The 16679-nt window shown below is 41.5% G+C and overlaps 1 protein-coding gene across 1 annotated transcript in view; it reads right to left on the reverse strand.

Annotated features, from left to right (window-relative positions):
* LOC137295002 (uncharacterized) overlaps positions 1–16679 on the reverse strand; it is a 29242-nt gene that overhangs the window by 11856 nt on the left and 707 nt on the right. The window contains exons 2-4 of the mRNA XM_067826245.1: positions 3138–3283; positions 2260–2383; positions 1191–1418 (exon numbers count right to left, since the gene is read on the reverse strand). Coding sequence (XP_067682346.1) covers positions 1191–1418; positions 2260–2383; positions 3138–3283 — 498 coding nt within the window. The remainder of the gene's footprint in view (positions 1–1190; positions 1419–2259; positions 2384–3137; positions 3284–16679) is intronic.

Genomic DNA, 16679 nt, shown 5'->3' on the forward strand with positions numbered 1-16679 from the left:
ATTTTTGTTAAAAGCAATCAAACAAATTCTAAAGTAATTTACATCATATTTTCTTAATAACAAGTGCGATTACGCGCTCAATAATAAATATAGGTTTATATATGGTGTTTCTGATTCGATTAGGACGTTTCTGGGTGGAAGCTAGCTCCTGCCTCTTAACCTGCGAATGGTCTCGATGTCACAGAGGCCCGTCCCACTATTAATCCCACTATTAATCCCACTATTAATCCCACTATTAATTATATTATAGATCCACTACGTAACATAATTAATGTTAAATTCCACTAAAAAAAATATAAAACAAAACCACGAACACGCAACAGTTAATTTCTCGACCTCAGAGAACATACATAAAAGTCGTATAGAACTTTAAAATGATTATGTGTTAACACAGCATAAGCTCTGACATGTAGAGTTGTTCTGGGCTCCTTTTGGGACATACGTACAGCTGTATTGCAATATATATGCCTAGTTTGACATTAATTAATTGTAAAAGATAAAAATAAACATCTACTTCACTTCACTTCACAACACTAAGAATGCGTGATCGTCTAAAACTTGAGTTGAAGAACAAGACCACCTACGCCTTTGTAGGATCGTCTCTGTGAGTAGTGTTCAGTCGTTGAGCATGAAGAACCCTATTTCATGTCTTGTAGTAAACATTGAGACGTAAAACACTCCTCATTTAATTCAAGTTACTCTCAAATTAATTACTTTCAAAGCCTTACCACCACAGACAAATGTAGCCTCCGGTTTCAAATAATAAACCAGACAGCATAGAAATAATCTTTTAGCACATACACAACTTCAACCAAATCTAGATCTCTTGTCATTATACACATATGTATCAATGAAAATATTGTCAAAATGACTTTAACTTTATCTCGTTTATGTAGTTTATAGAATGTTGTCATAGCTTCTACATTGAATGTTTGCGCAATGAAATATACATTCCGGGGCGTAAGTGACAATAATAGATTAATCATATAGTTTGGGACTTAGTGTCAGTCCACGTAACAGCGTCAGCCTTCTGAGGGTAATCGGTTCCTAAACGCGGAGATCGATGCTCATGCTATTGATCACTAAATTGTCCAGACTCAGACCGACACCATATAGCTCGAATATTGCTGAATGCGGTGTAAAATCAAACTCACTCACTCACTCTGAGAGTAAAATACCGTTATCCTCACCCATCACCGGTGCACACACCACCCTGACGGCGCAGCATGACTCTTCTCCCTCTACCTCCTCCTCCTCCACCAGATGACACCGTGTGGGGTCGGGCAGTGTAGGTTCCTCACAGATGGGGGTGCAGTCGAAGCTGCCGTTGGGAAGACATGTGCAGTTGTCCTCACAGTCGTGGTTGAACGTCCGGCCAACCTCATACCGTACGCCGTTGTTTACGCAGAAGTCCACAGCTGGAAGTCATAGAGATTCTATAGAAAATAAGGCATCAGATGGGAAAAACACTTGTTTCTTAGATTTCAGTTACCAAGAACCATTCTTCATAATATAAGTATACTCAATACATGTATAATTAATTTTAAAAAACCGATTAAAGTCAAAACCAACAGATTAAATGTCAAAATAGTCACAAACCGAGCTTATGAGACCGTTTACATGAGAGTTGTTGGTCATTTCCATGTGGACGTTTAGTCCAGTTCCATTTCACATGCATTTTCAAAAACTTTCATTAGGAGAGTACTGCGACAACTTTTCCAACACATCTGAGACATGTATTACCCGAACAACGAACATTATGTCGGCGACGTTATACCACTACCAAATATGAGACTACAAAGAAATCTTGTGAAACAAAAATGATCGTAATTTCTATTCAAGTACTCAAGAAAGTCTACTGCAAATAGGCTACCACAGTGACAGAGAATTCATCGTTCCTGATCCGAAAATACAAAGCATGCTTCAAACTTTACTCGTTCTATAAAGCATTCATCGTTTCAAAGTGTAGAAGCACTCATTTCTTCACACAGCTTGTCAAGTATTCCTCACAGCGCTACGATCACTATCAGACGGAACCCAGCTTGTTTGACGGCGAACGAGCTGTGGTAGTGTCGGACCACCGAAGACTATGGTTTGATTCTCTATATGTGTACTGTGTGTTAGGTCTGCATAGGAAGAATAGTTCTGGAACATCGAGTACGTTTTGTATTAAATAGAGGAACGGACACAACTTAGTAATGACAGGCTTCATTTACCATTTACTTACAATGCCCTTGTGTGGCTATGTCTTATACATACGTATTGTCCGGAACACGATGACCTCGGTGATGTTGGTTAACGTCTCGATCCCCAAGCCGATGCGCATGAAGTACAGAGTCCCAGGTACCAGTGTTGTCAGTTCGTATCGCGGACTCGCCCCAATCTGTGAACATTCATATACATACATAAAAACTGGGTTCTTCAGCAGTTCATAAAGTCTGAACCCAACTCACTCACTCACTCACTTTAATCCGAAAGGAAATGCAAAGCACGCCTCTTGTCGAAGACTCTTTACAGGTTGTCTGTGCAGGTAAACTGACAAAGGAGTCGATCCCGCCATCAGCTGATCCTGACGGATATAAGTGGAGTAACTCTGCATTGCGACTCAAGTCTCTGATTACATGATGCCATTTAGAAAGTGGTCAAATGTAACACGTGGAAGTCGTCGTGGCTGGGTGGGTTAGGCGGCTGACTTTGTGTGCTGGCGATTAGGTGCCTGGCTCTGAGGGTGTGGGTTCGAATCCTGGGTGTCAACTAAAAAAATACTAGAATTTGTACTTTACTAAGAAAGTGTAATCCCATATTTAACATGTTAGACTCAAGTCTCCTTCGAGACAGGGGTAGTCAAGGCCATCAGCTTCCCAGTTCCATTTTTACCATGCCACGATAGCGATAGAATTGGTCTAGTGCAACCCATGGTTGCCGTAAGAGGCGACTTACAGGATCGAGTGGTCAGGCTAGCTGACTTGGTTGATGCAAGTCATAGTATCCCAGTGCACAGATCGCTACGCATGATGTCAGTCACCGATTATTTTCAGACCACCGCCATATAGCTATTGCTGACAACACCAGACAAAACGACAACATGTGATAAGACAAAGGAGCTATATCCCTAGGGGGTGCGTGGCGATTCTCACCCAGTATTGTTGCCAGTCTGTTAGATTGGTCTTGTAGGAATCTGACGTCATTAGCAGCTTATACTCCAAGCCGTCGGGGTTGAAGTCGTTCCATGTCAACGTGGCCGTCCTCTTCGTGACGTCACTGACAGACAGAGAGTATGAACCTATAACAGAAAACACGTGATTATAACTTTATGTAATAATACACTGTAATAGCAGGCTTGGTGTTGATTGGTTGGTTTGTTGTTTAACTCTGCACTCAGCAATGTTCCAACTATACGGTGGCGGTCTGTAAATAGTAGAGTCAAGACCAGACAATCCAGGGATGAACATCATGAACATATATCGATCTACGCAATTGGGATACGATTGGGAAGACGTTAGCGTTAGCGAGTCTGACCACCCGATCCCGTTTGTCACCTCTTACGACAAGCATGGGCTACTGAAGACCAGTTCTAGCCCGGGTCTTCACGGGTCTTGATAGTGACGTAAGCGGGATGAAGAAATGGCCACTGGAGATAATACTCAAAACTGAGTACGCCCAACTCAGTTTGGTGAAAATGTGCTATTAATTGATGTACATGATACTGTCATAGTTGACTGGTTTGGTGAAAGGACAACCTCACATTTCCACTAATCTAAACATAGTGGGCATGCGGTGAGCCTAAATATACACTATCATATCTATATTGTAGATTCGCATTTGTACGAGGAGAATATGAAAAAATTATATTTCTGAAACAATATCAGCATTACCTTACATACACGTTTTTAGTTTTTGTTTTTAATTATTCGCCGTCACGTCGCTGGCGCTGCTGATGACGTTTTGACGTTTTGATTATCATCATCATCATCATCATCATCATCATCATCACTCCTGCTACTTAAGATTGTTATGAATGAAATGGACAATTTCTATGTTTCTCTGCAACCTGTCAAAGCTGTTTATTTAAAATTTAGAAAACTGATCGAATAAGGTTATTCTGATTTGATGTAATAGATCAAAACAATTTGACATTGGAAGAAATACTCTTTGAGCATAGTGAGAGAGTTATTTTAGTTTTACGCCGCACTCAGCAATATTCCAACTATATTTCGGCAGTCTGTAAATAATCGAGCCTGGACCAGACAATCCAGTGACCAACAACATGCGCATCGATCTGCGCATTTGGGAACCGATGACATGTGTCAACCAAGTCAGCGAGTCTGACCACCCGATCCCGTTGGTCGCCTCTTACGACAAGCATAGTCGCCTCTTTGAGCATAGCAGACCATATATCCTACTAGAGAAGAACTCCACTTTATCTTGACAAACCTCATCTAATGCACCCCGCAGGTTATCCAGTGCAGAGAATAATGGATTTAGGGTACGTATCCTTGACAAGCGTGAGATCCCCCACATACACGCCTTAGCAGAATGCAATTGCATTTCATTAATATGAAGTTCCGGGGCAGGATGTATAAGATTTCTCTATGCTAACATTTCGTGACATCACGCTTCGGCCGCGGACGTCGACAGTGATCTCACAGTGCTTAACAAGTCCTCTCACGTTCAAAGGTATCAAATTTGTACAGGAACGTATGACAACGCAGTTTTAGACCACGTTTTCGAAAGTATTTTCGAAAGAAAACTGCATGGTGACAAAGAACGCATTTCCAAATTGATTATTCTTGTATCATAAACAATATGAAAACAATATTTCTTTACCACTCTGCATTGTTAAACAATTCACGCGTAACCATGGCAACCTTCCATTACGATGTCATAAAGCCATGGTATTTAAAATTCGAGCTGAACTTGAACAGTGCAATGTGAGCAATACTTCGACTCGACAGCCTTTATGATCAGTTAAATGGAACTGGTAATTCGCTTTTCCAGTTTTCGAGGGAGAGGCATGCAGTCTGTGTCCCAGTCCCAGAACCACACTTCTTCCCCTTCGCCCAACCCTCCTTGTACCACAAACACCCCAGATGGAACAAGCGTAGATTCCCCCTGAATCGTGGCTGAAGCTACGAGTACAGCGGGGCGCCTATTAGACTATCAGCTAGTCTCTGAAATGAACATATTTTACTGAAAAAATGTCCATAGTGAAAAAAAAAAATAATATAATGAAATGGAGCCCTGAGACTTTCTTCATTTTCAGAGACTAAACAAATCTGAAGCTATGGAAATCTAGACTTGCCACATTTTCTAGACTTGCGTGGGCTCTCTTGGATATTTATACTTCTTTAAATTGCGCCTCTTTAAATGAAGTTATTTGTATATTTTTGTTAGTTTAAGCGACAGGGGAAAGCGACGACTACCCTCTCCCCCATCCATTTGCATGATCCCGCTACCGCTCCTCCCATCACCTCCCTTGCCATATTTTGCTGACAAGTTAATACCCTCCCCCCCACCCCCCACACACAGCACACACACAGGCACACACACACCTCTGTCTCTCCATACCATACACCCAATAACATATGATCAATCCCTGAACTGCACTATTTTTGCCAAGCCAGAAACTCCACACGAATATCTGTCTCACATCCATGAAACTGCATTACTTCCCCCTCGTGCGAACATTACCTATACTGAACACACTAGATGCATCAAGCCTAGCTTTCCTCTAGCACTGAATCACCCATTTCACAGGGATTCCTTTTAAATTACATGTGTTTCTTTAAGGGTTTTATTTTTCTGAGACTAAACGTCTGTGGGGTCTTATCCGGCGTCGATACAGATGATTATGACTTCGAGATTTAACGTGGGCTTTCTGACATAATGCGTCGATAAAGTGACTAGAAGAAGCTTTATTCAGTATAATGTGTGGAGCTTCCTGTCTAAACCAAATGTGTCATACCCCCTGTGGTGAGAGCAGCCAAGCGTCAAATTAAGACACCCACCCAGGAAATGTGGGAAGATATATCATTAATCTCCGTCGGCAGGGGTCTCACTAAGCTTTCATTGACAAACTAGTGGCAACTCTTTCAAACGCTCCCGTGAAACATTATACCAGGGACTAATCCGTTTACAGAGAAATCCTTCGTGTATGTCCTCCAGAGATCAGCCGTGATCGTACGTTATATGTATCTCTATGTCTGTAGGAGATAGATCGTTCACTACAAGCGGTAAACCGCTTAAACTTCAGACACGATAATACACATCTGCAGTATAGTGAGAAGTCTCAAGCATTTGATGAAACAAAATGTTAAAACGAGCGAAAACAGTGGCATGCTCTATCGTTTAATCTTTTGGGTGTGGTTTCTAAGTTTAGAACTTCTCTACACAGGATAAGACACGTAAATAACGTTACTTATCACCCATATAAAAAACATGCTACACACTCACATAGGCACCAGCCTGGATCAACTTTGTTGAATTTCTGTCTGATGATAGTGAAATAGTGGGTTAAGTCTATCCATCAGAGCTCACTCAGTGTGGGGACCTCTTCCTACAGCAGCGGGGGCATCCGTGTCCCGGGGCACAATTTTTTCTTGTTTTAAACGCTTTTCATTACGAAGTATTTTCATACCATAATCTATCAAGAGACTGGAAAGTTCTTTCTGTCATAATGATTCTTTAAAGATACATTTTTGGTCAAGTTATATTACAATTCATTTTGGGGACTCTAACTCCATGTACCTGTTTGTATGTCCGTGTTGTAGAGTTTGTAATGTGTTATGGTACAGTATATTAACATCTGTGCCCTACAAGCATTAACAGTTGCCACAAGTACTTGTTTGGCGCAAAAAAAACGTTTAAACAAATTTATAAAATATGTCGTTTAAACTGACGATATGTTCTGGTAATTATTGGTAAAGTATTTTACTGGTTGTCAGACAGCTAGTTTCTGAAATGAACATGTTTTACAAAAAAGAAGAAACATATAAAAATAATACAATATAATGAAAAGGAGCCCTGAGTCTGTCTTCATTTCCTGAAACTGAAAATCACAAATTGCCAAATAATCTAGACTTGCATGCTCTTTTTTGGATGCGTTTGTTTCAGGGTCTGTATGGCAGACTGACAGGGCGTCGTCCTCTAACAAAGGCTTGAGACACATTTGGCTTATATCAGCTGATTAAGATCATCTGGGCCTCGATGTCTTTTGGGTGAAATGAGGAATACATTTGGATTCACCCGTTGCATTACTTCACGTTACTATTTCATTTATTGCAAAATGATATCGGATATATTACTTTTAAACCTTTTAATCGTTTACGGTTCGATATTATATACGCCACTGTCTCAAACGAAACAAGACAAGTATCAACGTCGTCCCCAACAACAATGTACTTCTTCTCTGTATATGCTGCTTTCTACAAGGCTATAGCCTTATGACGTAAGCAAACAAGATGGCGTGCTCGCAACGCCATGCGTGTCTTTTGACGCCTGCGGTAGCGCTGGAATGTTTGTAGTAAATGGTCTATTTGTGTTTGGGTCGAATATTTCTGAGGCATTAGCCGTATGCTCGACACACGGGCAGGAATCAATGGCAGATAGCGTAAGGGGCATACACACTGCCCCTCATAAGCTGTTCTTCACGGACAAGCCAAATTTAATGTACACCGATGATGGTTTTGGCCGGGGGGAAATATTTAATTGAAGAACGTGTAAAGATGGTGAGATGACAGGTACCAACCAGTACTTAATCAATTATACCTGTGCCACGGGAACGTAAACATCGGATTTGACACTATCAGCATTGTAGGGGTATCGCTTTGCCTGGAAAAACATGACCACTGTTTTGTGAAATATTTACAAATTAATGCAAGTATGCTGTGCCATTTGTTGTTTGAGTCAAGTACTTTTAGCTTCCAAACGTTTGAGTTATGAGTGAGTGAGCTTGGTTTAACTCCGACATATACAATTGTGAACATAATGAACAAGATGCTCATGGAATGTATGGAGAACGTGTGTCAACATAAAGGATGTCATGTCGATGCACATTGCTCCCTGAAGATCAATCCTAGCTGAAGAATCCTATCTTCGTGATATGTGTGTACGTGTGTGCGTTTGTCCTGGGGGTTGGCGAGTGCGTCCGTAAGTGTGTATGACGATGGTTGAGGGTGGAAGAGAGAAACCTGCACCAGAAATCCGAATACAATACAATACAATACAATACAATACAATGCAATCCCGTCAGAAAGATAAGAGAATATTAAGTCTTAATTAGACTTTCTAAGGTATGGAACGCATTGTCCTTCTAAATGACAGGTGTCCTTGTACCTGCCTCTTTAAATGACAGAATTACTTTATACAGTGGAAACTGTCCAAACTGGCAGCTGTCCAAACAAGCAAGTTGTCAACACCGGCATTTAATCTCAGTTGCTAGCATATTTATCATCATTTAAGATCTCAACAATATGACAGCTGTACATCCATGGGCTTTGCGTTCAAAACAGCATTGACAAGTTTAAATATAACTTAAAACGATAGGTTTACCGGACGACATTACACAATACAATACTACTTTAGGAATCCCGTAAAACATATTCTGCTTCTTGATTGTTCTTTTACGTTCCTTGATATTGTTTTTGAAAATGAGGCGGTTATTAAAATCTGTATTTTGACTTAATGAAAAGTATCTGAGCGAAGAGCTTAAACATTATTTGTTGTTTATATTCTTTGTTTACATAAAGTAGGTACAGTTAACGAACTAATGAATCTGATCACACTGTTTCAGCGAGTGAGTATGGTTTTACGCCGCGTTTAGCATTATTCCAGCAATATCACCTGAAGTGGGAGTCACCCACTGTACCCATGCGGAGAATCGAACCAGGGTCATCGGCGTGACGAGCGAACGCTTTAACCACTAGGCTACCCCACCAACCCCACGCTGCTTCAGGGTCAGCACCAGACAGCTGATGACACGAACACAACATCGCCACCGTTACCAACTACTGTGCCAGTTTTGCAGTTGGTTTATGGACATGTTCTGAAGGCTCGTCAGGTCAGCTTGACACTTGTGTATATACTTTCCTTCGCTGTCTGTCTGATCAGGGTGTTAGATAACACATGGGAGAGTCTGAGGCAGCGCCATCTGGTGTCAAGTAGACAGCTGCTTCCTGTGTCGCTGGTCTGGTGTAAACAAAAAACTGAAGTTCTTCTCTTCTGTTAGTAAATCACGGATTTAACATGCAGATGAACTAAACTTCACGGGTTGTGCAATTAAAAGCTGCTATTCATCAAATTGTGTTATTTCCTGAGGCCACAGACGTTTACACCGCGAATATGAATAAGTTTGATAGAAACAAATAATCCCATTTAAACAGACAAGAAGCCTCTGTGAGGCTGAGGGGGTCGTTGTCGGCAAGGGTACTGCAGATACGGTACGTTTCCCTTTACAGTGTGCATTTACAATACAGAAACGTACTTTGTATACAAAAACGCACACTGCAAAGGGAAACGTACCGTTCTCAAAGTCAGTATGCATGTACCCTACATGTCCATTCCGCATTATCTTACCTCACACATAAATTTCCTTATTACATTTACAGGATATGTATATTGTGCACATATCCATGCATCTAGTGCTTGCTCAAGGCGCTGGTATGCGGTTCCCTCGGTCATTGGATGTCAGTCTCAAAGTCACTTTGTGTTATCAATATCAATTCCCTGAGGAGTATACAACTCCTTCTGCCACTTGGCGCACCGAGTTTTGTAGGGGGACTCTCATCCTGATTAGGTACCAAATTCACAGCTGGGTGGACTGGGACACATAGTATTTTGTTAACGTTTACTGCACGTAGCTGTACCCGCAACTATGTGTATGCACGTATTCATGTGGCCACACTCTGGTCATATACCAACTGATTCGTGGGTTCTTTTACGTGCACAGGGTTGGGCACTGTTCACTAGGAGTTGTGACAACACTAAAAGAGTCTGCACACAATGTTGACTCCAAGGCCTTTTTTCAACCCAGTCACAGGTGGGCTCGATCCCGTCACCTCAACCTCGCTGGATCACAAGTCCGGCGCTTTAACCAGCTCGCCCACCGCGCCCCACCGCAATGTCGTTTTCTGATTGGTTAAGCGTTCTTCTGTGTTATTTTCAATGTACCCCATTTACAAGCGATGTACATATCAATGTACCCAGCAGCGAATGGCAACTCATTAGATACTCCGTGGTAATACTTCTTCATCTCGAATAACATTGAATCCCTCATGATGCACGGACATTACCGATGTTTAGCGAATGCAGATCGACGGGAGATAACTCTAAATCTGTTTTTTTCTTCTGTAGTCTGCAAAATCTAGCGATGGCTTCGGAAAAAAATTGCCTCGCATTTCAATAAATAAGTTTTTACAAAACCTTCCAATGTAGTACCTGTGAATATTTAGAAGGGGAACTACACCGTTGCCCACTTTACTAAGACAATACCTGCAGGAAAAACAGCAAGATGCAAGATTCGGATTGTTTGATTCACACAGGTTGGCTGAAGTGAACGATCTGATGTCCATGCTTCAAACAGTTCAGAATTAACAATGACGTGTTCGGTCCCCATGGGTTGATGTACCTCTTGATGTGTGTTTATGTTCCCTGAACCCGATGGATGTTTCAATACAAAGCGTCCAAATGCACTGGTACGACGTTCTACATTATGCACAGGTTTGTTTATGTTCCCCGAGCCCTCGAGGGTACATGAGCCCATGGACCCCGAGAGACCAGTGAACAACGTATTTATCTTACCGAACACCTGAATGTTAATTTTGAACTGTTTGAAGCACTTCTGCTGAATGCGAGGCGAATCGCCATTTTGCAGACGACACAAGGTAAACAGATTTAGAGTTATCTCCCTTCCATCGATTTTCAATCGCAAAACATCGGTAATTTCCGTGCATGATGCGCGATTCAATGTTGTTCGAGATAAAAAGTACTACCATGAAGCATAAGAAGCGGTGTACATTGAAAACAATACATGGCCTGTAAGCGGGGTACATTGAAAATAATAAAATAGCGCTTAGCCAATCAGAAAGTGATCACATTCATGTGTGAGGTAAGATAAATGTATTATATGAGTTTGGTAGCAGTATGCAGAAAACGACCATACACAAAATGAATATTTTACGATGCACAAGACCACATACTGTTTCAGTTTGGGCTGGTGAATATGGACTAACCCGTTTAGGGTACCGGATATATTTCTGTACTTTGACTTTGTTTAGGGTTCATTTCGTAATTAAGAAACGTAGCTGGGGTTCATAAGGCAGAAGGTTAATTTAGTGGTACATCAGATTCTTCATTGCCCGGCACTTTCGCCAAACTCTGGTCACCGTCAGATCCCGACTCATTACACTATACCGGGAGTGTCCAGGGCCCTGTTTCACAAAACTCTCGTAAGCCTAAGATGTCGTAACTTTTCTCGTAGCTCTCGTTCCTGGCATACTGTAACATAGGAGGTGCAAATGCTACGAGAAAAGTTACGAGATCTTAGGCTTACGAGAGTTTTGTGAAACGGGGCCCTGGCAGATTATGATAATGAAAGTAAGTTGTACAGGTACCTAACGTCGCCTACCCTCACCCGCCCCTGTAATAGTAGCATATGGTAAAGACAAGAGACATTCGAGTGAAAACATCAGGAGCTGTGCACGTGTAGCCTGTGCATTAACGATACATATGGACGCGATGGCAGGTTCCGGAAGGAGTGCGGACTTTGTTTGTCTGAATGGTTCCATGCTGCATGTGATTCATGCCGTCTCAGGAAACGTGGCGTCTGCAGATGGATACAGAGGGGAGATAGGGAAACAAATTACTATAACGTGTCACGATGTTAGAGAGCAGTTGGAACGTCAAGCTCATGCCGATGAAATTATTTCTCTTTTTTAACATAAAGGATCGAAGGGATTCGAAAGGTTGCTGTGGCACTGGCTGTCATCGTTTGAACACAATACCTCCCTAACAGCTGCCTCTTCATTGAAGTAGTGAATGTGTTTTATGCCGTCGTTCCCGTCGCACAGATATATTAATATAACCGTAATATCAGGCAACAGACACCGGGAATGTATTGAGAATTTCACCCATGTATCTACTGACATCAATTATATCAACACGTTGATGAAGTTAAAAATATCCAAGGCTTGCCGAGAATATTTTTACCTTTATCAACGAGTGTTGATATAATTGATATCAATACAGACGAGGGTGAGATTCCATTTATCATCCCAAATCATTCTTCGTTAGTTTTCCACACTGTGTTACCATTAGACTTGCAGTGCAGCGATGTCACAGCATCTTGATGTCATCAAAATTATGACGTCATAGCATTGTCCAGGCATTGTACAAAATTTACTGTCAAAGCAATATCTCCAAGGAGATATCGTATGATCTCACACAAGCGATATCTCCTGTGGAACACAGTTTTGGGTGATAAACTCCGAGCTCCTCGCAGTATGGACATGGGGAGTAGGAGGTCAGGATGAAGTACGGACATGGCGTGTAGGAGGTCTGACTGGACATGGCGTGTAGGAGGTCGTAATGCCATGGCGTGTAGGAGTTCAGTATGGACATGACGTGTAAGAGTTCAGTATGGACATGGCGTGTAATAGTTCAGTATGGACATGGCGTGTAGGAGGTCGTCATGCCATGGCGTGTAGGAGTTCAGTATGGACATAACGTTGTGATGTCAGTATGGACATGACGTGTAAGAGTTCAGTATGGACATGGCGTGTAGGAATCCTCTCTGCGTGACACGTAAGAATCCTATATACATGGCGTGTAGGAGTCCTCTCTACATGACGTGTTAGAGTCTTCTATGCATGGCATATACGAGTTCAGTATGGACTTGGCGTGTTCGGAGGACACAGCCCTCCAGGCTCTGCGTCAACGTTCGTCGACATCAGCGCTTGTTCTCAATGGTTGGAGGACCACATGCTGCATATCTCGCTCAACAAACAGTTTTCGCGCCATAATGTTGAGTGATTTGTGTTTTCTCTTTTTTGTATGCTTGATTTTCTCAGTGTATTTTCTCACACCAGCCCGCGATTGTTGGGTGAGCCGGACCCCGTCCTTCGACCGTGGCATCTAATCAACAGCAGCTCAACACGCGACAACACCAGATCGTGAGATCCAGTCGGGCGCCCTCATATTCGCGGAGTAAAAACACCGGCACATATGCCCCATGGGGTAACCTAAATCGGTGGCAAATTGAACTTTGTGACATAACACAAACACATGAGACTGAACTGAGCAAACATGGCCGGCTGCACTTCACAACAGAAACCACCGACAATTAAAATATTGTGTTAAAAAGAGAAAACATTGCTTTTAAATGTTAGAATAAGTAATTTTTGCCAAGTGGACGAAACATTCCTAAAAAATCAATGAGGGCAATATCTGGCGGTAAACTTCAAAGACGGGACTCTGGGAATGTCAGAACACTGGAATTCCAAGAGAAATATTTTGTTGTTACTGCTGTTGTCTTTGTAGCGCCGTTGTTGAAAGACGACAGCTTTTCAGATTTCAAAAATATGGGCGTGTGTGCTGCCACATGTTGTTTCCTACAAAGTCGAATATGCCGTCACGTGCCAGAGTCTATTCTTTGTATCCTATCAAGTCAAATATATCATTATATTATCGGCGTGAATCCTTTGGTTCCTACAAAGTTGAGCATATCATCACGTATGTTAGCGCGAATCCTTTGTTTCCTACAGAGTCGAGTATATCATTACGTATATTGGGGTGTGGGGTGTTGGGGGTGGTTGTGAAATGGAGTTATCGGAGCGTGCTGGTGTACAACATCGCTGTCGTTGGTTTGTGGACAGAGTACCCACGGCGGAATCGAATCAGGGAGTCATCTTCCAGATCAAGTGTTTTAACCCCTGTGCCATCCCACTGTCCTCCACCACTGAATGCATCTGAACATATTTGCGTTAAACTACAGTCAAATTGTATCGACAGTTGATTTTTTTGAAGTGGCATTGTGATTGAAAGATGTATCAAAGAAAACTGGATTTCAGTTTCTTAATGCTTTCAATGAGACTGGTGCCAGAAATAAGACAAGAATTGCCTCTTTTCAAAATATTCCAGCAATATCACGGCTGGGGACACCAGAAGTGGGCTTCACACATTGTACTCGTGTGGGGAATCGAACTCACCACTGCCCCATCGTTAAATGAATATGGTGATGTAGATATTCATACTCAATGGTATCTCCATGATGCCACAATATATGACACAACACACAAGAAAACCAAGGTTGGAGTATTCCCACAATGACACATCAATATTTTAATGGCTTGCTATTTTGGTTTTATTTCTGCCAAGATCACAATCAGCAATTGCCATAGCAAACAAGCACAGTCCACAAGGACAGTAGATTCCTGCGATTCGATACATAGGTGTTTATGTGCTCTAGAATGAAATTACGGATGACTTTCAACATATAATACCAGCTAAAATGTGCCTTATACGTGTACTTTTCATCTACCGAAGGAACTCAGCGGGCTGCATGTTTGCGGTCGTCTGCCAGTGGTCTCCATGGTTACATAACCGTCGTCTGCTTGACGCAGCCACCTGTTTGACCAGCACCCGACCCTGGGTCCGAGGCCATCAAGCCCACTTTGACTGAGAGTAAACAACATTACACAGATTAAAACTGACATGTTTACAAATCCCCCGAGAAGGAGCACCAGACGGTGTACAGTCACAGTTGACTTTTGAATACCTTTTCCATACCATCTGCACCAGTGATGACGTTACTGGTTGGCTGTCTCAAAACTAGATATGGGAGTCACACGTCATATGCCAGCAAAACGTACGTTTTCATAGTAACAATGTTCCAATGAAGCTGGTATTATATTAATATAATATACATGATTTTAAACGGTTTTGATATTACAGTGTGGGATCAGAGTAAATATATTTTTTTTCAAATTTGTTTATTTTTTTTCAAACGTCTGTTTGTTCTGTTTGGGAACCTAATGCATGACCTAACGTCACAATGAGTGTGTCCTTTTACATTTGAATCCACATCAATGACAAATGTCACAAAAATTTATTAAGATTTAACTTTGTGTTTTTTCCTCCTCCAGTTAGTAGTGCTGTATTGTCGTTAATGTAAACATATGACGTTGATGAATCACGTGACGGGTCTCACGTGCAAAACTCATGATGCACTCTGCATGAAGCAGACCTCAAAATGAGTTCTTGAGCAGCTGGAGAATTATTCAAATTACGTATGCGAGATGCTTAACACTGCACCTCGGCCAAAATAAACGTACGCTGATGATAGAAAATGTTGACTCACTGACAACATGAACGATCCTTTGATTATAAAAAGGGAAAATGCACGGGATTATATCTTATAGCCTTCAATATTAATATCACCGGAATAGTATTTTACAATAACGGTTGGAATAACTAAAATATGTCAGTGGTGACAATCAAGGGAATCACCATGATAGACAGGAAAATGGTTCTCTTAGGTTCACATTTGTAGTACGTGACCAGAGATGTTTCAACGTATACGTTTGTTGAAGCCTGGTATACATAGCAATGTCTATAATGTAGAGCAACACGTATGATCACTTGACATTGATGAACAGGACACCTCTCGCTAAGCTCATCACCAACGCGGAACTCACGTCAGTTGAAGATGTTGACAATATCTCAGATAAAGCATAGCGGGCCGTTTTTAAATTCAGGGGATAAATTTACATTTCGGAAGCTAAATTTGCTCCCCTGAGTCCCTGCATACCGAAAGTCCTGGGACAGAATTAAGGCGGGCATGTATTTATCTTTTAGACGCTTAAACAGACTTTCACGAAGATAACACATGTGATTTGGCAAAAATTATATTTAGAGCTTCAATTCCGACATAAAGATATGAAAATTGTAAAAGTTGGGTTCTAAACAGTTTTTAAAGCAATTATTTTGCCCGGAGTCGAGCGGGTTAGTGTCAATTTACATCGAAGAAAAAAACTTGTAAAAATATCCATGCTCAGCAAACGTTCAATCGTGTTTGATATCTGACCTATTTTCCTTTCTCACCGAAGGGGTCTCCTGCAACACCTTGCTATTGCTTCATATATTGGGGTAAAGGCGAATGAATGCCTCACACAGGAGGGTAAATATACCCGCATACACCAGCAGGGCTTCACCTTCTCTATGGTCGGGTACACAATGCACCGCGATTCATAACACCCTCTTGCACCTGACGGACTTTAACCTTCGAAACAATAAAATAAAAAACCGGGCTTAAAAAACCCGAATTACTCTATTGGTCTATTGTTTTAGATACTTAGAAGTCGCAGTAGTGTTAATCCGTACTTCAACCATTTTGAAAATACTGTTTTCTTCAGTTGTGCTTTGTATTTGTTTGTCGTCATGCCTTTGAGGTTTTATGAGTGAGTTACTATTTAAGGTCGCACCGGCAATCTTTAAGTCATAAAGTTTCCGGTTGTGTATCACCCTGTTGATTACTCACATCCTACCATCTAGATCACTGTCTCTGACCATTTCAGACAGGTCATGAAGTTACTGGTCAGTCTTGTTGTTAAGTTGTTTATATTTCAAGAAAAGTAACCAGAACATTACCCACGAAACCTAATTACGGTTATTAAATTAAACCCTCA

Source organism: Haliotis asinina, chromosome 8 (assembly GCF_037392515.1).
Source record: "Haliotis asinina isolate JCU_RB_2024 chromosome 8, JCU_Hal_asi_v2, whole genome shotgun sequence".
Taxonomy (NCBI): Eukaryota; Metazoa; Mollusca; class Gastropoda; order Lepetellida; family Haliotidae; genus Haliotis; species Haliotis asinina.